At 37.4% G+C, this 24,302-nt stretch overlaps 1 protein-coding gene across 6 annotated transcripts in view; it reads left to right on the top strand.

Moving 5' to 3' along the window:
- The window catches only part of AP2B1 (adaptor related protein complex 2 subunit beta 1), a 124,590-nt gene that overhangs the window by 32,449 nt on the left and 67,839 nt on the right, over positions 1-24,302 (top strand). For 5 of the 6 annotated variants that reach the window (XM_089901052.1, XM_089901053.1, XM_089901054.1 and 2 more), the window contains 7 exons: positions 3,950-4,140; positions 6,299-6,520; positions 7,050-7,170; positions 7,303-7,398; positions 13,993-14,108; positions 16,116-16,281; positions 17,799-17,897. In XM_089901052.1, coding sequence (XP_089757178.1) covers positions 3,950-4,140; positions 6,299-6,520; positions 7,050-7,170; positions 7,303-7,398; positions 13,993-14,108; positions 16,116-16,281; positions 17,799-17,897 — 1,011 coding nt within the window. The remainder of the gene's footprint in view (positions 1-3,949; positions 4,141-6,298; positions 6,521-7,049; positions 7,171-7,302; positions 7,399-13,992; positions 14,109-16,115; positions 16,282-17,798; positions 17,898-24,302) is intronic. The other variant, XM_089901057.1, reaches the window with a different exon arrangement.

The raw sequence follows: 24,302 nt of genomic DNA, 5'->3' as shown, positions 1-24,302 counted from the left end.
TTTTTGCGGTACACAGCTCTCTCACTGTTGTGGCCTCTCCCGCCGCGGAGCACAGGCTCCAGACGCGCAGGCCCAGCGGCCATGGCTCAGGGATCCTCCCAGACCAGGGCATGAACCCGTGTCCCCTGCATCGGCAGGCGGACTCCCAACCACTGCGCCACCCGGGAAGCCCCAGGCCTTGAGTTTGTATTCAAGCATTTTCCCTTTCCAGCTTTGTTGGCTAAGCAAGTCACTGAATTTCTCTAATCCTATTTATAAATTCATTTTTAAAGCCTATTTCCTTATCGGTAATAGGTGGATTTTGATAGCAACTACCTTAGAGTTGCTGGGAAGGTAAATGGCATAGTAAGTGTTCAGTAAGTTTTAGCTATTATTGTCTTTTATCTCTTTGTCCAATTCTATTAGGCATAGTATAAAGTAAGTCAGAACACAAATTGCTTACGTTAAAAAAAAAATCAGCAGACTCCAAGGGTCCACAATGAACTGTCAGATTGAAGGGAAGTCTGTAGTTAGGGCAGAGAAAAATTTGTCTAGTATTGAGTGTGATTTTACACACGCACGTGCACGCATACTTCTGTATGTATGTATGTGTTTGTGTTTAATATCTGTATCTGTAAAGTATACATATTATATTAGGTCTACAGGGGGTAGGGGTGGGATGGGGAGGAGGAATGTTTCATTGCAGTCTTCCAAAGAACAGAATTTACCATAATTGGGAGGCAAGATGAATTAAAAAAAATTTTTTTTTGATGTTATGGGATATGTTCCTTTGTAGCCTAGATGCCAGCTTTTTGTAAATCAACCAGTGTGCTGAGAAAACTCACTTAAACCTTATTTATAAATCCATTTTTAAAGCAAAACTTCCTTTAGAAACCCCTTTCTTTTTTGGGAACTCCAGTTTTTGTGAGATTATAATTAAAAGGCCATTGTTCTCTTCATGGCAGTGTTTCCTAAAAGAACTGCCAGTTTTCTAGGGGGGAAAATGTTATGCATGTTTGTCTTAGTTCAGATTCAAAGTGATGGTACAAGAGAAAGAGACATAACCTTTGTTTTAATACACTAGTAAACCAGGGCAGTTACTGCAAGAGTCAGATTTTTTCTTTTGATAATGAATTATTGTTTGGAGAAAACTCTCAGGGAAGAGGAAGTAAATCATGTTTCAATCCATTATTTTTAAAGTTTATTTTTACAAACAGATAATATATGTACTACATTCTATACAAAATTCCAAAGAAACACAGAGACAGGTGAGTTGTCCTGTATACCCCAGCTACCCAGCTGCTGTCTTGAAGTCAGCCTTTGCCTGCTTGAGATTCGATGCTCATTTTGAGTTTCCATTAGAGTGAGAGAAGCATGGCTTACTGACCAGGAGAACTCTAAGCAGCTCTTTATGGGCCCACTCAGTATATTTCTGAAAACTTAGCAGTATGAATGTGAAGATTAGGAGATGAAAGTGGAAAGGTAGAATAGAAGGAATTTTAGAGGAATAGCTGTAGAGTTTTGTTATTGGGGGTGTATCTCCTCTGGTCAGTCATTGGCTCAGTGACCATTTGGCAGTGATCTTTTTTCCCCATGCAGACTTTTCTAAACATAATCATATAATCTGATCTCTCTGGATCTTTTAATTAGATTTACTTTTCCCTGTTTCTTTTCTTGTTTTAATGTGATAGTAAGTGAAAATTGCCTGTTTTACCACCAGAACATATACTTCATTAGCTGCATTATATACTTGGTTTAATTTCCAGTTACCTGTGATGTTAGCAGAGGAATTCTAATTGTTCATTCTGTTCAACATTTCCTGTTAACAGACCTCATATTTAATTTTTTTTAACATTAAAAAAATTTGGCAGAAATGGTAAGTTGTGACAGGACATTTGTTTTGGACGAACTGGTAACCTAGACTGGGCATGTGTTGGCAGCAAGAGAGGAAAACAGGCATTTGTTCTTCCAGTGTGACATTTTGATCCTTTATCCTGTAATCCAGTGTATTAATTGTATTATACAGGGGAAACACAGTACCTTTTCCCTGCATGTAAAGCACTGAGATGATGGAGATTATTGTTTCACTTTTCATGCTTTTTAATTTTTACTAAAGGCCATGCTTGATGGTGTGGTTGGCAAACAAAAATTAAGTCAGGAAAGAACCTCATGCATGCTATCATGTGATAGGTGAACTAGATAATCCTTCTCGATTTGTCTTAATAACAATAGAATATTATATCCATAATCATACTTACCAAGTGAACCTTTGATTTTTTTTTCATATTGGAATTTTTTGTCCTGATCACTAAGTTATAACTGAAGGCGATTCCATTTGTGGCATCATTATCTTAGTTAATGGATACTGTCATGAATGTATTATTTGATTTAAAAAACCATATTCTCTAGAATTTATCTTCTAGGTAAAATCATATACTGGGATAATCTGCGGAGTACCCAAGTGATATGGATATTAAAATCAATAGCTAAACTGTAACCATTATGTTTCTTCTCTTGCTAGCAAAAGGATAATCATACAACTCTTAGTTTCTCAAGCTTTTAACAGGGACTTCAGTAAGAACTAAAAATGAGTTGACATTTCTGAGAATCTTTTCAATATACATAATTAATGAAGCTGCTACCTATTGCATCTCATTTATGCTTACAGAATATTTATATATAGCCTTACTGTGCTAATATTTAGCGACAGCTGAGAGCCTCACTGCAAAATGTGGTTTTGAATTCATTTGTACAGAGCTATAGTTTTTTGTCTGTTTCGTTTATTTTTGGGTGTCTTTATAATCTTAAAATTACTTTAAACATTCATTGGTTGTAGATTTCTTAGTTAAATTAGACACAATCTGTAATTTTGATAAAGTGTCCACTGTTTTTTCTTGCAGCTAGTATGGATTTCTGGGTCTGTAAGTCAGGATACAAGTGTACTTTCTTATATTTGGTAGCAATTTTTCATTTATTATACTGCCTGAGTTAAGGATACATTTGAGGTACCATATTTCATTCATTCTAAGATGCATTATTATTTCCTGTATTACGTAGAAAGAAAAATACCTCCTATTAAACTGACATACTATTGATTAGTAAATATATCCCAACTTCAGAGATGTTAATATGAAAAACTGTGCAACTTAGTCTTGATGAATTATGGTAATATTGCCACCTTAACTTTGTATAAGGCTTTGTAGAAAGCACTTATACATAAGTCATCTGATTTTATCCTCAAACTAAAGCTAATCTGTGAGGTGGATTAAATTATCCATTTTCAGATGAGGAAATTGAATTTCACAGAGATTATGTGCTTTCCCAACATCATGTTACAGTGAACTATGGTTTCAAGGTCACATTTTCTTGCTCTGAGACTTAAGGTGTGATTGACACCTGAAGTATCATCTCCCCCCCCCCGCCCCCAGTACATGCACACCCATACACCTATAAAATTGTTTAGCCTAGATTTTTCTTTCCATTGCCTAATGTACATGTTTCATATTTAAACTTCACTGTTTTGTGTTTTTTGTTTTGTTTTGCCTGCGAGGCATGTGGGATCTTAGTTCTCCAACCAGGGATCGAACCCATGCCCCCCTGCAGTGGAAGCACGAGTCTTAACCACTGGACCGCCAGGGAAGTCCCTAACCTTCATTTCTTTTACAGCTGTTCATGTGTCTTAATCCTACTGATAGTGTTGACTACTATTAAAACTATTATTGTTTTAATAGTAAGTCATGTGGGACTCTCTGCTAATATGTGAATTGTTTTAATTCTGTGTTGCCTGACCATGAGGAAACTATATATGCCATCATTGGTGGTTTATTATACATTTTGAAAGCAGTATATCTCTTTCTAGCTGACTGCGTAAAACGTTCAGGAACGGTTATGGATTGAGATCTATGAAGTGATCCAGAGAAATAGTTGTACTGTTCTTGACAAATCAAGGTCATATCTGCTTCTTTCCCAGGTGGTGGCTAATGCTGTAGCAGCATTATCTGAAATCAGTGAATCTCACCCAAACAGCAACTTACTCGATCTGAACCCACAGAACATTAATAAGCTACTGACAGCCCTGAATGAGTGCACCGAATGGGGCCAGATTTTCATCCTGGACTGCCTGTCTAATTACAACCCTAAAGATGACCGGGAAGCTCAGAGGTCAGTCTGTTTTTCTGGATAGTATCTAGGAGTCTTGCCTGGTTCAGTAATTTCTAGTAAGTCTGTATTAGAATAAGGGTCTGTTACATTGAGAAAATCAGTGGCTTATGGGATATATATTGCTATCCTGTGGTATTTTCTCAATGTATTTAGGAACATTTTAGGTGGTAGAGTAAACCATGCAAAAAATAGCTCTTCCTAAGAGGAGATGTGTATTTTTCATTTCTTCTTTGAACAGTATAGTTACAACCCTCTGAAAAACTCTCCCTCATCATGGTCTCACATCTCCCATACAGCAATTCCTAGCCATTTGGCAAAGGTTTTTTGAGCGTCTCTCACTGTAGTAACAAAATTTTCGTTCTTTTAGATACATAGTAAGTGGCTTGATACTAGTTATTGAGCTGCCTTATACCTATAATTAGTACTAGAGAAACTGTGTTGGAGCCAGCAAAATGTATGATGTCTTCCGTTAGATATAGGAATCTCATCAGTCTGAATTTGGAGAAGATTTTGGAAGGCACACCTGTATTATTCTGCTCAGCTCTCTACCACTTTAGTGTTGCAGATTTTCTTTGACTATCAGATACTGACTACTAAATTTCATATACACATACATACATTTTAGTTTACAGAATTGGAGGTATCATCAGTTTTTATTGAGCGTTTTGTGTATATAGGCACTATACTAGGCAAAATAATTCTGAAGAATTGTTGGCTCTTCATTTTATTTTATTTTATTTATTTATTTATTTATTTATTTGCGGTACGCAAGCCTCTCACTGTTGTGGCCTCTCCCAGCCGCTCCGCGGCATGTGGGATCTTCCCGGACCGGGGCACAAACCCGTGTCCCCTGCATCGGTAGGCGGACTCTCAACCACTGCGCCACCAGGGAAGCCTTGCCTCTTCATTTTAATTACGGTAGATAGGAACCTTCCTTGCCCGGCTAAAGCTCGAGCTACTATAATATAAGTGCTCTTCACTCGTCTGGGAAATTGTTCCCTCTGGATTTAATCAAAGCTCACCCTGATAGTTTCTTTCCATCACTGAAAGCACAAATATCTTCTGGAAAGAACTTTACATACAATTTTATTTTCTCTTGGTCATTGACATCTCACACTTACTCATTCACTCAGCAAGTATTTATTGAGCCCATGCTGTATGCCAGGCATTGTTCTAGGCTCTGAGGATATAGCAGTGGACAGACAAAAATCATAGCTCTTATGGAACACTTATTCTGAGGGATAGGGCAGAAGTATATATAAAATGTATACGTAATACAGCATATAATAGGTCAGATGGTGATAAGTGCTAACAAGAAAGATAAAGTAAGGAGGAGATCTAACAAATGCTGGGTGGTCAGGGAGTCAGCCAAGTAGATACAGGAGGAAGGGAGAGAAACACAGCTTACTTACCTTGTGTCCTTAACTGAGTCAGCTAGCCACTCACGTTGCCTAAGAGCTATCAAAATTAGGTTAATTTCTGAAGAACCCTCAATGGATAACTAAATATTCTATATTTTATGAGACATTTAAGTGTAGGTGGCAGGGACTAGGAGAAGGGGATGAGGTTGAGAGAGTATTGCAGTGGTATTGTGTTGTTAAAAACAAACAAACAAACAAACACCCTTCCCGAGATTCCCTTATTATGCTGAATGCAAGAGGTTGGGTGGTTTTCCCTGTCAGCCCATCTCCTTCTGCATCTTACAGTGAAACTTCAGCCACAGTTGGTTGATATCTCTCACTATGAAATAACTCTCAGAATGCTTAATTTGACTTCCTATAGGCTGAGGAGAAATGGGCTGTGAGGCAGGGAGCCCTTACATAGTATGGGGAGACAGAGAGGACTATAAAATAGGAAGGTAAATGGTGTGAGCTTCAGGTGTTTGGGGTATTGGCTAGTTCCCTTCCAGTTTGAACATCCCTTATTGCTGGTTTCCTAAAGTCTCCTGATATCCCTGCTCTGTTTGTAGTTTGCTGGGATTGAGGCGTCCGCAGTGTTGGATCCCAAATTTACCTATGTATGGAGTTTTGACTTTTCTAACTGCTTTTCTAATTTCTTTATACCTGGGCCATGGGAGCCTCTGACAACATTACCTTATAGATTGGATTGAGCAAAGAAATTATAATTTAAGGTACTAATTTTCATTTTCTGTCCTCAGTATCTGTGAGCGGGTAACTCCTCGGCTATCTCACGCCAACTCAGCAGTGGTGCTTTCAGCAGTAAAAGTCCTAATGAAATTTCTAGAGTTGTTACCCAAGGACTCTGACTACTACAATATGCTGCTGAAGAAGTTGGCCCCTCCACTTGTCACTTTGCTGTCTGGGGAGCCAGAGGTGCAGTACGTCGCCCTGAGGAACATCAACCTGATCGTCCAGAAAAGGTTGGGAAAAAATGAATTGGTGATTAAAGTGTTTGTAATTTTGAATTAAACTTATTTAATAACATCATTATTAAAGAGGACTGTGTTAAAACTCTGTTTATCTATGGAAATGAAAATACTGTATGGTAGAGCAACTTGCCCAGGGTCAGGAGGCTAACAGTTGACTTTAGAGTGTTCCTACAATGAATGCCTGGTGTTGCTCTACAATTTAGTTTCTTTTCTGAAGGAACTCTTAGTTGTATGATAGCTAGTGTCTGCTTAATATGGTTCAGGCTGTAATTTAGATCAGGTGGTTGTTCTTCCAGTGGTTCTTCTTGGCAATATATACTTTACTCCTTAAAAAGGATAAAAATAGTCTGCCAGATGGATCTGGTTAGAGGGATGTAGAGGAAGTTTGTGAGTTTTTTCCCCCTGGAGTGGAGTGTGTGAATGGAGAGCAGAGAAGCACAGGTTAGGTATTAATGCAGACTCAGAAGGATATATCAATACATGCCTCACCTTACTTATCTTGTGTTTCTGTGTACCACAGGCCTGAAATCTTGAAGCAGGAGATCAAAGTTTTCTTTGTGAAGTACAATGATCCCATCTATGTGAAACTAGAGAAATTGGACATCATGATTCGTTTGGCATCCCAAGCCAACATTGCTCAGGTCAGACTTAAAGTAGATTCAAGTTAAGATCTAATAACTTAGATCTTAAGATTTGGCCTTCAGAAAAACCTAGGCCATGAAATTGCTGTTGGAGAATCCTTAATGATTGTTCACTTCATGGATTTTTAACAGGTTCTGGCAGAACTGAAGGAATATGCCACAGAGGTGGACGTCGACTTTGTGCGCAAAGCTGTGCGGGCCATTGGACGGTGTGCCATCAAGGTGGAGGCAAGTGTCCCGTGGTAGTTGTGATCACGTTGTGGGACTCTGGGTATTCTCTTCACCTCTTTTCTTACATTTTTAAGTTTAAATTAAAAAATACATTTTTAAGTTTATCAAAATAATAAAGCACATTGTTAAAATATTAAAGAATTTTTAATGAAAAACAGCTGTCCCTGGTCCGTCTCTTTCCCGAGGGAATCATGTTTAACTCTGTTCCTAATTTTAGTTATTTTGATTACTTCCATATCTCTAATATCCTTATGCTACTATTTATTGATTTACCAATTGTAAACATTGTCTATTAACTTTCCGCTATGAGAGAAGCAACTTAGTTCATATACTCCATCATTCCTACTTCTACCGTTCTGTATAGATCCCCTGTATAGTTATATCATGAGGTTTTTGTTCCTGTATTATCTTTGTAAATTGAGATAATATACCTTTATTTCTTGTTCTATCAACTAGAGTCTTGCAAAGCTTGCTGTGCGTATTATGCCTGTAAATATGTACAGCCTACACAATCAAATGATTGCATTTTCTTTCTTATAAAGGCTTTTGTTTTTTCTGTAGTTTATAATGGCCTTTGTTTTTTTTTTTAATTTCATTGTGCCTTCATTGCACTCCTATCTTCTTCCAGCTTTTCAAGCATAATATCAAATTAATAAAACTTTTCTTTTGTTCTAGACCCTTCTCTCTTCCAGTCCTCTGTCCTTCCAGTGCTTACTCCAGTCTGAGTGGTTGCTTTCTTGTCTTCTGCACAGCCGTCTTTCCATACAGCCTCCCTTCATTGCTGTTTCTTGTTATGGGTACTTTTTCATAGCATTCCTTTTTTTGTGGTTGCAATAGTTTCTTAAATCTCTTGTGATGTGAGTTACAGTTTTTGGTTTTGTTTCTGCAGTTTGAATTTGATTATCTGGAGTATTTTATGGTGATGGTTGCATGTCTATATATGATTTTTTAATTGAAGTGTATACCATACTTACAGTAAATTGCTGCCTATTTATATTAAAAATGAGATGACAGAAAAGTTGTCAGGACTTCTGTGCACATAGGCAGGGCTGTTGACTAGCAGGTTTCTGCTTTAGGGCAGGGAGTTGATCTTTACTTGGAAGTCCTCTTGAAGAGCTTCTCTGTGGTCTTAGAGGGCAGATTGGTTGTAGCTTGGTTGCAGCCTTCCAGTAGGTATTAAGGGCTACAACTTACAATGCACTGCTTCATCAGTCACCAAGCCTCTGTTTCCTCATTCAGAAGTTTGTTGCAATTAATGATGGCTTCTGTGCACAACAATATTGTGGATTCAGAGCTCCATATTTGTTCTTACTACTTGACTATGTGCAATTCTGCTTTTTTTTCTTTTGACATTTTATTTATTTATTTATTTATTTATTGGCTGCGTTGGGTCTTCATTGCTGCGCATGGGCTTTCTCTAGTCGCGGCGAGTGGGTGCTACTCTTCATTGAGGTGCATGGGGGCTTCTCATTTCGGTGGCTTCTCTTGTGGCAGAGCACGGGCTCTAGGCGCGCGAGCCTCAGTAGTTGCAGCACACAGCCTCCGTAGCTGTGGCTTGTGGGCTCTAGAGCACAGGCTCAGTAGTTGTGGTGCACAGGCTTATTTGCTTCACCATATGTGAGATCTTCCTGGACCAGGGCTCCAACCCGTGTCCCCTGCATTGGCAGGCGGATTCTTAACCACTGCACCACCAGGGAAGTTCCTACAGTTCTACTTTGAGTCAGATTGGGCCATATGATTTCACAAGGATAGTTACTAAAATAATTTGTACAGTATGACCAGTGCTTCACAGGAACAGAAGGAAACAGATGCTGTGTCAGAGAAGTGTCTCTGAAAGCCAAATTCCTAATTGGCCTTCCTTGTTTTTATTTACTGAATGCTGCTTCATATAGTTACCACTGATAAGTCGTTTAGTAGACTAGTTGTTATAGCAAGAAGTCAGTTAATCCTGGTTTCTACTTCTGGTTCTGCCAGCTCAGTTGCTTCACATACTTAATATATACTTCTGTTGCTCCATTTGAGAAATGGGGAAATCTGTTTATTGGATCTTGATGTGTTACATCTTTTTTTTACTACCACACTTCTTAACTTACCACCACTACTTAACTTTTTTCTTTTTCTTTTCTCATTGTGGAATAGCCAGCCACCTGCTTATGGTATTAATGCAGACAATTTTCAGAGCTATTTTGGTAGCAGAAGAGTCATTTTGTGCTTTTCACTGCCAGAATGTCATTGTCTTACTAACCTCTCTGACAGTGCTCTTGCAAAGAGTCTCATTCCAAAGTTAAAGAGATTTTTCTATCCCTGGAGTTACTAGAAAGTGTTCTCAAAGCATCTAGATTCCTAGCGGCTGTTAGTACCGTCTATTGTGACTAACTGGAAAAGTTATCCATCATCTTCTGGAAGAGATGAACTGGTGGCTCTCACTTCTTCCTTTGATTCAGGGTGCCCTGGTGGGAATATGAGTGTGTGAGGAATGAACTTCCTTTGGAAGCTTAAGATCAGCCTTCAAGAATCCTGCCTTTTAGATAGTGTTCTCTTATCTCCAGTTACCTGGATTTGCCTAAGAACTTTTCTTAGAACTGGTTAAATCATGAAAGTTATTAGTTGGAAAGAGTTGCCTAGTCCAGACACAGTTGTTGGGGCAGGAGAGGCAGTGATTGCCTGTTTTTAACTAACGTATCCATGGGACAAGGGCAAGAACCAGCGAGGGAATTGTAATAGCCTTTCTCTGTAGCTTCCAGACTGAGCTGCTGCTTTTCTCTCAGGGCATCTGACCCTTTTTTAATGTGTAGTTGGTTTCAAAGATATGACAGATGAGAAAAAAAGAATTTTAGTTTAGTGCTTAGCTAAGGTAACAGGGCCTATTGTAAAATTTGGGTGTTAAGAGTTGGAGTTGTTTTTTATCATGACTGTAAGTACAGGTGTTTCCTTGTTGCTTTAAGTATCCTGAGGTGAAAAAAATGTATAATTTTATCATATTAAGTTGGTTAGGTTAAAGATTAAGCATAAGCCATTGAGTCAATAAATAACACTGAAAAAGCAATTTCATAGTACTGTTTTTTCAGTAACTTTTGCCTATTCTTTTTTGTTTGGTTGTTTTTTTTAATAGATTTTACTCTCCACCCCACCTCCAGCTTTATTGAGGTATGATTGACAGATTTAAAGCTGTATATATTACAGTGTATACCTGTTTCTTTAAGGAGGAAATAAATCCCTGCCCTCCTTTTCTTACAAATAAGATGATTTTGTTTGCGAGATTTATTTATATGTTTGGTTTTGTTTGAGAGAGATTAAGTCACTAAGTTAAGGTATTCCTCACTTCCCACTCTTCTGTTCTTTGGTGTTTACCATTTCTCATTTTTGTAGCTCAAGATAAGGTACTGACTTACGTCTTATGCAAACAAAAAGCATATGTATTTACTACATAAAATTATTAAAAAAGACAAGTTAAAAGTAGAACACTCTGCTTTCTCCTACCCCTGTTCTACCCTTCCAGAGATGATGTGGACATGATTTTAAGTCTTTGTTTACATAGTCCTCCATAAACAGGTGTGTTTTTTACAAAAACGAGATCATTCTACAAATGCTATTATGTTTTGTAGTCTGCTTTTTTTGCTTATTATACATGGACATTTTCCCATGTTACTGATAATATTTTACATCATTTTTAGTGGTTTGTAGACATACTGTGTGATTGCTTCATAATTATTTAGCCTTTCCCTTCCTGTATGGACCTTAAAGTTGTTTCTGCTCTTTTTCCAAATAATGGTTATAAGGAGGATCCTTGTAGCTAAATCTTTGATCTCTAGTTGAGGTGACATTTTTTTCATTACGCTTAGCCATTTGGAATTGCTTTTTCATGGCATGTGTATCTTTTTTCAATGTGTTATCTTTTCCACATTGATTTTTTAAAGTTTTTTATAATTAATTAAAGGTATTAATTCATTTAATACCCCTTCATTTCATTAATAGTTATTTTCCCAATTATTTTGATTTCATTTGACTTCTTCATGCATAGGAGTTTGCATTTCCTTATGTAGTGAGTTCTATCCGTTTTCTCTCAATGGTATCTTTTTTTAAAAAAAATAATAAATTTATTTATTTATTTATTTTGGGCTGCATTGGGTCTTCGTTGCTGCACACGGGCTTTCTCTAGTTGCGGTGAGCGGGGGCTACTCTTTGTCGCGGTGCGCAGGCTTCTCCTTGCGGTGGCTTCTCTTGTTGTGGAGCATAGGCTCTAGGTGCTCAGGCTTCAGTAGTTGGGGCGTGCAGGCTCCGTAGTTTTGGCTCGTGGGCTCTAGAGTGCAGGCTCAGTAGTTGTGGTCACGGGCTTAGTTGCTCTGTGGCATGTGGGATCTTCCTGGACCAGGGCTCGAACCCGTGTTCCCTGCATTGGCAGGTGGATTCTTAACCACTGAGCCACCAGGGAAGTCCCTCTCCCAATGATATCTTTAGTGGACCACCTAGAAAATTGTGCTTCACTTCAAAGTTATATAAAATTCACTTTTATTTTCTACTTTAATGGCAATGGTTTGGTTAAAGATAAGAATGTGGGGATCAAACACCAGAACAATTCATCCTTTCCTTACTGTTATGAAATGTTGCCTTTATCATATACTAAATTTTATATGTCTGTATGCCTTTCTCTGTTTCTGGACTTTGTATATACAATGATTGGATATTTACTTTTGTTCCTCTGCCATACCGCTTTAATGGTGTTTTTAAAATTTAATCAAAAGCAATATAGGTGAGATGACAATTTGCTTGAAAATTACTATCCTAGACTTAATTGTTTTTGAATATTGATGAATCATGGGAGATGGCCTTTTGTTTATCTTTATTATAATAATGAAACTAAGGGTTCAGTAAGTGTTAGCTTTCTATCAAGCCTTAATGCTGAGTACTTTATTTGTACTATCTAATTTGATAATTTAACCCTTACATGCTTTATAATTTATCATAACTTTTATATTTAAAATTTCCCAACTGTTTTGCTGTTGTAATAACAGCACAGGAAATAACTAGTTGAAAATGAATAAAATAGAATTCAAAAATGGGAAAACTACAATAATAAAAGAGAACAGAATCATCATATATATGACCTCATATAAATAACCTCAAGATGCAATTTTGCTTTCGTTATATTGCTTGAAATGGTTTAAATTATAGTACCTTTAAAAGATATTATTACAGAAATTTTTAGGTATACACTAAGGTAAAATTGATTAATGAGCTCTCATATACCCACCATCCATCTTGAACAAATATCAACAAATTGCTGTTCCCATTTGATCTTCTCCCTCTCCCTCCCCCTTCAAGGGAGTGGGTTACTGTTATATTTTAATGCAGATCTCAGATATGATCTTATTAGAGTAGTCCAATGTGTATATCTAATAGATAAGGTCCTCTAAAAAAAAAAATTGTCATGATATCGTTACCACACTCAACAAACAGTAACTCTTAATCTCATTAAATACCTAGTCCATGTTCAGTTTTCCCTAATCGTGTCTAAATATCTTCTTACAGTTGCCTTGTTCAAATCAAAATCTAAACAAGAGCTAGCTATACATTGCATTTGGTTAATATGTCTCTTAAGTCTTTACTTATTTATTTGGGTGCCATTTGTTGAAAGGACTAGCTCATTAGGCTTGTAGAATTTTGCAGAATCTAGATTTGGCTGATAGTATTTTAGTGATGTTGTTTATCTCATTCCTTCATCCCCTTTAGAAAATTAAATCTAGAGGCTTGGTAATATTCATATTCAGTGTTTTTGGCAAGAATACCTCTTAGATGCTGCTGTGAATTTCCTATTGCATCTTATCAGGAGGCATATAATGGAATGACCCATCATAATACATTGTAATATATGATAAATCAGTCCTTGGTTTTTAGGATCTCTCTTCTGGAACCCTTTTAAAAACTATGACTTATTGTTTCAATACATTAGTTTTGTCACTTGTATTCTTCCATATTCCCTTCATTAATAAAAGACTAATAGATTAAATTCTATTTTATAGATGAACCATAGGCTGTGGAAAATTGCAGTTTATCTAAGGCCATAGACTTGCAGTTATATAGCCCAGAAGATGGCAAATTTTTCTTAAAGTTTTTTGAGTCACAGAGAACTTTGAAAATATAATTAAAACTATAAACCTTCTCCCAGGAAAATATGCTTGTGTGCACAAGTGAAATTTGGCAGTTTCGTTTCAAGAGGTTTAAAGATGCCTTCTGTCTGTGCTTATTCATGAACTGCAGATAAAGACCTCTTCGCTTGGCTTATTCTTTCATTCTTATTCTTTCCTTCTACCTTGACTTATGCTTTCTTCTCATTTCTGTCATCCTGGCTATCCAAGATGATTTTTTTCACTTGAACTGTTTCTTGTAATGAGTAAAATTTGGAGTATATCTAGAACTTCTGTATATCTCCATCAGATAACCCAGCCTCTAGTATAGTGTGGTCAAATTAAGTGCCTCATCTTTTAGTCTAGTTTAGTTCATACACCTGAATGTTCCAAAAAAAATATTTTTTATGTTGAGGTTGTGTTATTGGATAGATCATCTGATTTCTCATTATGTTCCTCTTTGCAGCAATCTGCAGAGCGCTGTGTAAGCACATTGCTTGATCTCATCCAAACCAAAGTAAATTACGTGGTCCAAGAGGCGATTGTTGTCATCAGGGATATCTTCCGCAAATACCCCAACAAGTACGTCCAGATACTTCTGCCCCTCTTCCTCAGATCATTTAGGAAATGTTTAAGTAAGGCACTTTGAGGTTGGCTAGGTAAGAATTAGTCTTTGTAAAGTAACTGGTCATAATTGAATACTTTGTTAAAAATCAGAAACATATAAGTTGTTTAGCACAATGATTAAAATCTGATTTTTCACTGTGCTTTATCACTTTTAGAAGAATTGAAGCTCTGTCTGAATATGCATTGTCAATTGGCATACATTAAAGTTAGCCAGATTCTTTGGTGATGAAGTTACTGTTAAATAAGGATACCCATATATTCCACGTTGTCTGGGCATAATCCATTTTATGCCTCTTACCAGGCATAATTAATAATTGTGCCCCTTTTCACTCTCAGAAACGTCTCAGTTTGAATAATAAATTATATGGTCACCTTACTGTAAAAGCCAGGGAGGTGACAGCTTCACTACTCACTTAGTATGTTATGTAGTACTTGTAGAAAATTATAGAACATGCAACAATAAACTGTCAGAGTTTCAGGCCTTTTCTGAAGTATTGTAGCTGCTTCCTTTAAGATATACAAAATCTACATTTTCACTCCACAAAAATTTTCACATTGAGGCCTCTTAGTTATGAAACAAAAATACTTTTTCAGATTTGCTTTTGAAGGCAAACAATTAAGGACTCTGAAAGAGTGAAATAAGAGCAGATCTTATAAGCATCCTAAATCTCATTTTACCTTATAATCATAGAGATGAACTGTGCTAAGGCTTCTGATTATCGTTAAAGATAATGTGAAATGAAGTGACTTACAGTTAGTTAGCTCAGTGGTGGGCTCAGAATTAGAAGAAATATTTTAATAAGGTAGTGGTTTATTAAGCATTATATATACTGTGTATATATATATATATATATATATTTTTTTTTTTTTTGAATTCTAGAAATGGTATTTTTGGAAAAAGGATCATATACTTCTACCACTCTCCCAGGAAAGAGGAGGGTTGGGTTTCTAAACTTCTTGATTAAGTGGGGAGGTGTATATCTTTAATATGCTTGGTAAAGAAATGTGTCCATTTCTGGTTTGTATTACTGAGGGATTATGATAGTTTAATTTTAAGAAAGCATTATCGAGAACCTGGTTTAATCAGTGGAAATAGGGCAAACAATTAAGTGTATTATTCGGTTGTCCATATCTCATTTATTATACAATTTCATTCTGATGTTTAAAACTACATTAGCCGGGCTTCCCTGGTGGCGCAGTGGTTGAGAGTCCGCCTGCCGATGCAGGGGACACGGGTTTGTGCCCCGGTCCGGGAAGATCCCACATGCCGTGGAGCTGCTGGGCCCGTGAGCCACGGCCGCGGAGCCTGCACGTCTGGAGCCTGTGCTCCGCAACGGGAGAGGCCCGTGTACCGCAAAAAAAAAAAAACACGTTAGCCAAGGAGATGGATTTAACATGGTAAAGAATGAGAGCTATAGACCTGTACTCGAATTGCTTATTTCTTTAGAAAAACAGGTCATTAGTGTGGGTGCCTTGGGAGGAAGGAACATAAAGATCTCTATAGAAAGCAGAGATAGGTGGATAAGAGACAAAATTACTGTTTCTGGATGCTATTGTTGTCTGACTCCATTTTCCTAATAGTAAAGTGGGATTTCTGTTCCTCTACGATGAAGGTAAAATGAAGTAATAGGAAAATTCTCTGATCTAGTTATGAGAAACACTGTGAGAAATGTAAGGTAGTGGTATTATCTTAAACCATAGGTTAGTTTTTCCTTGTGAAAAGAATATCTGATAAGCTTTTACAAAGATTTATGGTCTAGTTATTAAAACATAATTGAAGGAAAATTGAAGACATTTATAATTTTCTGGCTTTAAAGCCTGTACATTCTCTTGGCTAAAAGTCTTTGTAGTTTGGTGGTGGTTTAGGGTACCTTGTCCATGGTTTTTTGCTTTTTAGGCTTCATTGTTAAATATACTTCTCAGTTTTGCCTTCAGTAACCATAGTCCATTTTGTTATATCAGGTATGAAAGTATCATTGCCACTTTGTGTGAGAACTTAGACTCACTGGATGAGCCAGACGCTCGAGCAGCTATGATTTGGATTGTGGGAGAATATGCTGAAAGAATTGACAATGCAGATGAGTTACTAGAGAGCTTCCTGGAAGGTTTTCATGATGAAAGCACCCAGGTAAGTTCCCATCTATATCTTATGTATTAGATGTTTTGGGGACGATTTCAGGAAAGGTAAAGGTTAGGCAGTTTCATGTGTGCGAATTTATATACACATATAGTATGTTCATTTTCTCCCAAAAAGGGGTAACCTTTTCTGTTGTGCTAACTTCTGTTGGAACAAGCCTGCCTAATTTAGACAGTGGTTCTCAAACTTTAATGAGCCTAGAAGCACCTAAGCACTGGTGTTTAACCTGTGTTAAAGGACAGGTTGCTGGGCCCCACCCCTAGAGTTTCTGAGTCAGTAGGTCTGAGATGGGCCTAAGCATGTTCATTTCTTACAAGGTTGAGGGTGGTGATGCTATTGCTGCTGCTGGTCCAGAACCACACTTTGACAACTACTGACTTAGAGCAGTAGTTATTACTTTTTAATTTTCTGTCACCTAAAGATGATTACCCATTGCTGTTAGTAATGGTTGTGGCTCAGTTGCAGCTGGGGTTTTTGTCTGGGATGAAGGCTGGCATGTGCAGTTTGAAAAGATTCTTTGTGGAAGGTTAGACTCCTTCCCATCTTCTGTCTGTCTTCTACCAAAACTGAGAGACCTTCGAGTCAAAGGCCCAGAGAAGCAGATAAATTATTAAAGCTTTTTCCCCGGCATTTGTACTCACTGCAAATTGAAGTTCATGTGTGTCATCTATCATAGTAATTTTAATAGGCCCTACAAGGAACATATACCAGCCAGTAGTTTCATGGTTCGGCAGGCGACTCTTTTTTTTTTTTAGTTATTATTTTTTTGTTTTTAATAGATTTGTTTCATTTATTTATTTTTGGCTGCATTGGGTCTTCCGTTGCTGTGTGCAGGCTTTCTCTAGTTGCCGCGAGCGGGGGCCACTCTTCATTGTGGTGCAAGGGCTTCTCATAGTGGTGGCTTCTCTTGTTGCGGAGCACAGACTCTAGGCACGCAGGCTTCAGTAGTTGTGGCGCATGGGCTTAGTTGCTCTGCGGCACGTGGGATCTTCCTGGACCAGGGCTCAAACCCGTGTCCCCTGCATTGGCAGGCGGATTCTTAACCACTGCGCCACCAGGGAAGCCCTAGCATGCCACTCTTAACTGGTTGTGATCTGGCATAATTCTACTGTCTTGGCTCTTGCCTCAGTATGATAAGTGATTCCCTAATTCCCTGGAAGCTGTAGCTTTTGGTGGAAGTAAATAATAAAGAATTTGGTCAGGAACCAGTTTTATTGCCATCAGTATGTTAGCATGTACTTTAAGAAATACAGGTGATTATCTGGGCCAGAAACAAACCAGCAGTTTTTGATGCCAAAAAATGCAATTTGGAGATAGGAGGCTAGTGCGTTTTCAGTTGATGAAAACCTTTGACTGCTATTGTGGATATTGGCTGAGTTTTAACCTTTGTTTCTTAATCAAAATCAGAAAGACCTCATAGTCATATTTGGGAAAATATCACTTTGGAATTCATGGTGTGGAATAATGCAAATGTCTTTCACTTTACCTATTAAATTACATTTGCTTAGGTACAGCTCACTCTGCTTACTGCCATAGTGAAGCTGTTTCTCAAGAAACCATCAGAAACGCAGGAGCTGGTACAGCAGGTCTTGAGTTTGGCAACACAGGTAAGAAGTCTGAAAAAAGCATGGAGTTGATTTGTCTTGTTTTAAATTCTAGGAAATTGTGAAACTTCTTCCAAGAAGGTTCATTTGCAGAGATTTTAAACGGAAGGAGTGCAGTCTTTAGATTCTGTTAAAAAAAATAAAAACAGTGCCTCTTTTACATATTCTGCTGAATTAGAACTGGTTGTATGGCTTCTAAATGAATTGACTGACTCCAGTTTTAATGATAATTCATGAAATTTGAACTTAGACTCTTTAGTGTTAATGAAGGACATGACTTTGTGAAAATGACATTGAGTCTCACAGTATCTCCTTCTGGGGGACTTAATTTCAGCTTTCAAATGAAAGTACCCTGTAGAGATGGTAAATGCTTTGACAAATATCTCGTGTGCTGTTCTGCCTTCTAGATAAGTTGCCTTTCTCTTCAAGTAATTTTAAAGTGGTAATGCTGCTTCCTTAATTATTTAGTATTTTTGGTCCTTTTAGGGAGGGTTTTGATTTCAGGAATGTGGCAACCAGCTGGATACACAGAAATCAAAGTAATTACTTTTTCTGACGTAACTAGTATAATGATCAGTCCGTCATGATCCAGTAATGTTCTTAATTAGATTTGAGAACAGGCTGGGTTTAGCAGGCTGTCAAGAGTTATGATGTGTGTTTACACATGGAATCTGATTCAGATATTCAATTTACCATTTTCCTCTTTTATCTCTTTATAGTTGTATATTAACAGCATTTGAACTCTTTTATAGTTCTTTAACCTAGTTCTGAGCTGTAATCTTTCCTTTTTTTTTTTTTTTTTTTTTTGCTCTGGGGAGCTTTATTTCATATCAATAATGAACACAATTGGAGGACTAAATATGGTAAATCCTGTAATTAATTAGTACGGTTGGGGTGTGCACTTAGTACACTTCTTGAAAACCAGTTCCAAACTGAGACCACAAATGTGAACCTTGAATAGTTGCCAATACATCATCTGTTAAGTGGTCAAAGCGCATCATTTGATACATGATAAATGCAAAGTTCTTCTTTCCTCTGACAGTATTTAATTTTAGAAATGCCAGGAATCCATTTTATGGAAAAGAAGTTTGACGGGCAGATAAGGCATTTGAATACTTAATGGAATACTGTAAAGCAGACAACATTATTAAATAAGTTGTTTATAGAATATGCTCTACAACTCTGAAAAAAATACAGCCAAGAAAACTGTTAGAGTCAAAGGCTACTTTCTGACACTTGATTCAAGTACAGATGTTTTACAATCAATGAACTCAAATGTGAAGAAGACCTGAAACTAAAAATTAAGATAATTGTCTTGTCTGATTACTGATGCAAGTAAGCATTTCTGAGAATTATCGCTTGATTATCTTTTAAGGAGCAGTTGACCAACAGTAGTTGAGTTAAAGGATGTCAGAAAATTCACTTCACAGAAAATAGAGGTGTCCCACTCCACACCTTGTACCTCTCAGTCTTCTCCATTTCTCCAACAAATTATGAATGAACTTTTAATGTGCTATTTCCCCAAGTCTCTAAACCTTCACTTGACCCCATTATGGTTAGTGTGAAGAAGCATCCATATGAGTATGTGGAATCAAGTGCAGGCCATGGCTCACCATCTGTCCATGAAAAGTGGACTGGGAGGTTGTCCATCACTGATGAGGCATGTCTTGGCACTAAGAGCAGAAATTGGTCATCTTCTGGATCAAAGTAGTTTAGGTTAGACGTTAACGTTAATGTTTAATAGGTCATCCACAGGGGGCCATTTTGAATAGAAATTGCCCCTTCTTAATCATGTAGTGCTTATTACAGACTCCGTAGGGTGATTGCCATTAAATTAGCCATGTATTTGACTTCATCTTAGGGCCTTGAAGTTCATTTCTGTCTTTTGCTACAGGCCCTGGAGCCTCTCTCCTTTATGAAAGAAAGAGCTCTGTATAAATTAACCAGATTCAAAGAAGTCTTGTGTTTATTCTAGATGGTAATATAGTAAACTTGACTTTAATGAGGCCTATGTACTAACACTTCAGAAAACTCCCTGAACACAGATAAATACCTATTTATACAGTCTCTTAGCTTTCTCAGAAATCTCATTTTCTTCAAGAATCATGGGATTTCTGTTTATTAAAGTATCCCAAGTTGTAACTCTCCCCTGACGGCCACATTTCAAAGCATCAGCAATATTTGGCTCTCCATGAAAGTTACCACAAGAAGTAGAAAATAAGGAAAGAGAAAATGTAGAGATGGGGGTGCTGGGTGGTGACCTAGAATCACTCAGCAGGTAAGAGACTGTCTCGGCTTACATTGTGTGACAGAGTCATGCCTCAGCCAAATTGAAGATTCTGTGTTTATGTATGTGTGGAATAGTCAAAATCATCTTCACTGCTGAGAGGCCACTTGACATTCATCCATCTTGGAAAATAGATACACCTTTCCTATTATTAATTTTACATCTTTTAAAATTTATTTGTTAGAGCTCTTTGAAGTGTTTTTTCTAAAACTTCCTTTTGCCTGAAGCAAAGCAATTAATATTATCTATATTGAGCATTCTAGATTTCCTAGTCTAGACCCTTTATTACCCATTTGTATCTCTGTTAAGATGGAGTTAGAACAATTTTCTAAAAAGAATTTTGGCTTTGCTCCTTCTCTACTCCCTTTTTAAATTTAATTATTTATTTATTTACTTTTGGCTGCATACGGGCTTTTTCTAGTTGCAGCGAGTAGGGGCTACTCTTTGTTGTGGTGCGCAGGCTTCTCATTGCAGTGGCTTCTCTTGTTGCGGAGCACGGGCTCCAGTAGTTGTGGCACGTGGGCTTCAGTAGTTGTGGCACACGGGCTTAGTTGCTCCGTAGCATGTGGGATTTTCCCAGACCAGGGCTCGAACCTGTGTCCCCTGCATTGGCAGGCAGATTCTTAACCACTGTGCGACCAGGGAAATACTGTCTACTCACTTCTGAATAGATAAGGCTAGCCTCATAATCAAGTGAGTGTCTTTGGTAGATATCTATTGTATTCACAAGTTCTGAACCCTGCCTTCATCTCCATTGTCTCTTAAGGCCTCTGTATCTGTATTTAACAGGTAGCATAGGAGAGCTGTGTTTTAGGTTCTTGTCAGAGTTCAAACTCACTCTTATTACAGTATTTGCCTGAGATAAAGTGTTTAGGGAGGATTCCCTATGTTCTTATAGATGTTGAAATTTACCACTGAATCAAGCCAGATTAGTAGAGAGCTGGGGATCTAGACTGCATTGTATTTGACCCTTATTAGAATAGTTTTTACTGAATTACACTAATATCATCATCCTGTAGTAAGGGTTGTCATGAGAAACTATCCTCTTTAGGTCTGTTATCAAAGTATATATTCCATTATATATTTTTTTCTCTATGAAACCCCAGAAAAAAATTCCTAACCAGTTTTGGATTCTCTTATGCATTAGTGTGTAATTAACTGCCCCTCTGAATGGCTTATCTGACTAGACTTGTTTTTCATATCAGATGTTTGAAACCTTAGAATCAGATTTAAGGATCTCCCGTAGAAAATTTGTGGGTCATCGTGGCTTGCATTTTTCTGCCTTTGCTTCTAATTTATGTTCTCTAGCCTTAGATGTATTTTATAAGATTTGCTAAATCCATTTCTAGAACAGGGCAGGGTATAAATAAACCATCAGACGTTCCTAATTCTAGATTTTCTGTACAAGGACTAGTAGAGAATCTTAGTAACAACAGTCATCTGTATAGTGCTTACTATGTGCCAGGCTTTCAGTAAGGGTTAATACTGTTACTCTTCCCATTTTATAGGTGAGGAAACTGAGACATAGAGAGGCCGGCCCAGTTAATATGGGATGGAACTAGGACTCAAACCCAAGTAGCCTGGCTCTAGAGTCTTTGCCCTTTTCTACTCTGTTAATGCTGCTTCTCAAGTCTGAAAGTTAAGAATGACTTTTGAGAATACTCATTTCCTGTCTTCCCTGCCTGAAGCACTGTTGTGCATAAGCCAGTATAAATAAGTGAACTTAGAGGTTTTAAGATTATTGTGGATGATTATTTCATATTTGGCTATAAATAATAAACAGTTTCTCTAGACTTGCCTTTTCTGTCCAGTTAATGAAATCTGAGGCATTAGCATAATAGAATAAGCACATTTATATAAGTCTTTTCCACTGGAATTTTCCTCTGGAATTTTTTTCTCAAGTTCGTGAAATAAGAACCTAATTTAATATTTATGTTACCAGCCATAAATTTTTAAGTTGAGGGCAGCATGATATGCTGAGTTACGTTAATTTGAGTTGGGTGGTGGGGTTCTGTTTCTGCTGCATCCCCTGGTTCAGGACGTGACTGGGCAAATTTCTCTGTCATACTACTGTTCTGTCTTTATAGTAGACTTAACCCTATTGTTTATCTATGCTGAGAATTCAGTGAAGTATATGTGAAATCTTTGTGCTTCTAATTTTAAATAAAATGGTGGTATGATTAGAAATGTTATGGGACTTCCCTGGTGGTGCAGTGGTTGAGAGTCCGCCTGCCAATGCAGGGCACACGGGTTCGAGCGAGGATCCCACATGCCACGGAGCAACGAAGCCCATGCGCCACAACTGCTGAGCCTGTGCTCTGGAGTCCGTGGGCCACAACTACTGAAGCCCATGCGCCTAGAGCCCAAGCTCTGCAATGGGAGAAGCCACCGCAATGAGATGCCCACGCACCGCAACGAAGAGTAGCCCCTGCTCGCGGCAACTAGAGAAAGCCCACGCACAGCAATGAAGACCCAACAACGAACACCCAATGCACCAAAAAATAAATAAATTTATAAAAACAACAACAATAAAGAAAAAAGAATAAAAGGGGAGCAGAGAACAGATAAGACAAATAAAAACGAAATGACAACAGTTCCAAACCTAACCATATCAATAAGTACATTAAACGTGTCTAAACACCCCAGTTAAATGACAGAGGTCAACAGGTTAGGAAAAAAAAAACTATATATACATATATATATATATATATATATATATTTATTATTGGGGAAAAGAAAACCAACCCTTGAATCCATGGCTTTATTTCAAAGATTTGTCTTTTCGCTTTGATAGTTTTAGAGGAATTAGTAAAGAATACTCATAGAAGTGTCCAAACTTTAGTAATTACTATTTTTAGTACATGGAAAAGAAGTCTTCACCTTAGTTTTTCCATCTGTGAACTAGAGACCGTCATCATCAAAATCACCTGTGCTGCTTGTTAAAAATAAAAGTTGCTGGGCCGCACTTCTGACATAATGAATCAGAAAGTCTGGAATCTGCACTTTCAGTGGCTTTCCTGGTGTGTTAAAATGTTGATGCACATTATAGTTTAAGAATTACTGTTTCAGAGCTTGCCTGGTAAGAATTGTTTTGGAAGCTCTCAAATTTTGGGAAATACACTATTTTCTCAAGATCCTTACGGAGGCCTATCAGACTAGCAGTACAGTAGATCCGAAACCAGATTTTCTGAGTCACCAAACACATAATGGCACCTTAAAATCATAAAAAGTTTCTATTTTCTTGTCATTAGCTTTGACTGGGCCTGATTTATCGTGGTCTCCATGTGAATTAGTGAGGCAGTGAAGGCCAGCTGATAGTAGTCCTAACAGATCACCCCTCAGGATAACTGAGTTTGGACAGTGGAGATCCTTGCCCACTCTTCACTTCTAGTCCTGGAAAATTTGCACTCATTTTCTCATAGGACTAAATTTTTAAGTCAGTGTTAAGATTTACAGTACGTATACCCTTTGATCCAGTGATTCTGTCTCCAGAAGTTTGTCCTGTTGCAGTGTTTTGAGTTTGTGGGGGGACTCAAGCTATTTTCACGGAAGTATATATTTTGTGAATCCCCACAGGAATCTTTTTTTTTTTTTGGCCATTTGGTTAAATATGTACCAGCTATATGAGAGAAATAGTTTGAAGTAAAAAAAAAATTATTTTGATAAGTATATTATTAAGCTGTATTATGTAGTTTATTTTAATATGTTTAACAACTTTACTACTATATAAAGGCAAATTAAGTTTTCCTAGTTAAGTGATGTGTAGTGTTCATTGTGTAATAAAAAGCATAGTCTACAAATTTTAAATCACATGCTTTGGGGACTGAATATACAGATTAAAATTTAACTTTTAATTTAAATAGCAATAAAAGCTGGGCAGGGGATTGCTTTCCTAATGTGATACTTGGAGAAACTTGTATTCTGCTCTTTTAAAAACTCAACTTGTTTATGTTTCATAATATTCACGCTTTGTTTCCAAATGAAAATCTAAGTGAGGAGATTTCAGGCTGCTATTTATAAACACTTCCTCAGGAGCAAATTAGCCTCCCTCCCAACAAGCAACAAAACAAACTCATTTAGATTGGATAGTATCACTGTTTCCTTTTTTTAACCCTGGCATT

Source organism: Delphinapterus leucas, chromosome 19 (assembly GCF_059928025.1).
Source record: "Delphinapterus leucas isolate spDelLeu-1000000601 "Yukka" chromosome 19, BTC_Dleu_Yukka2, whole genome shotgun sequence".
NCBI lineage: Eukaryota > Metazoa > Chordata > Mammalia > Artiodactyla > Monodontidae > Delphinapterus > Delphinapterus leucas.
The sequence above is the reverse complement of the archived record's forward strand: the minus strand, read 5'-3'. Positions and strand labels throughout refer to the sequence as shown.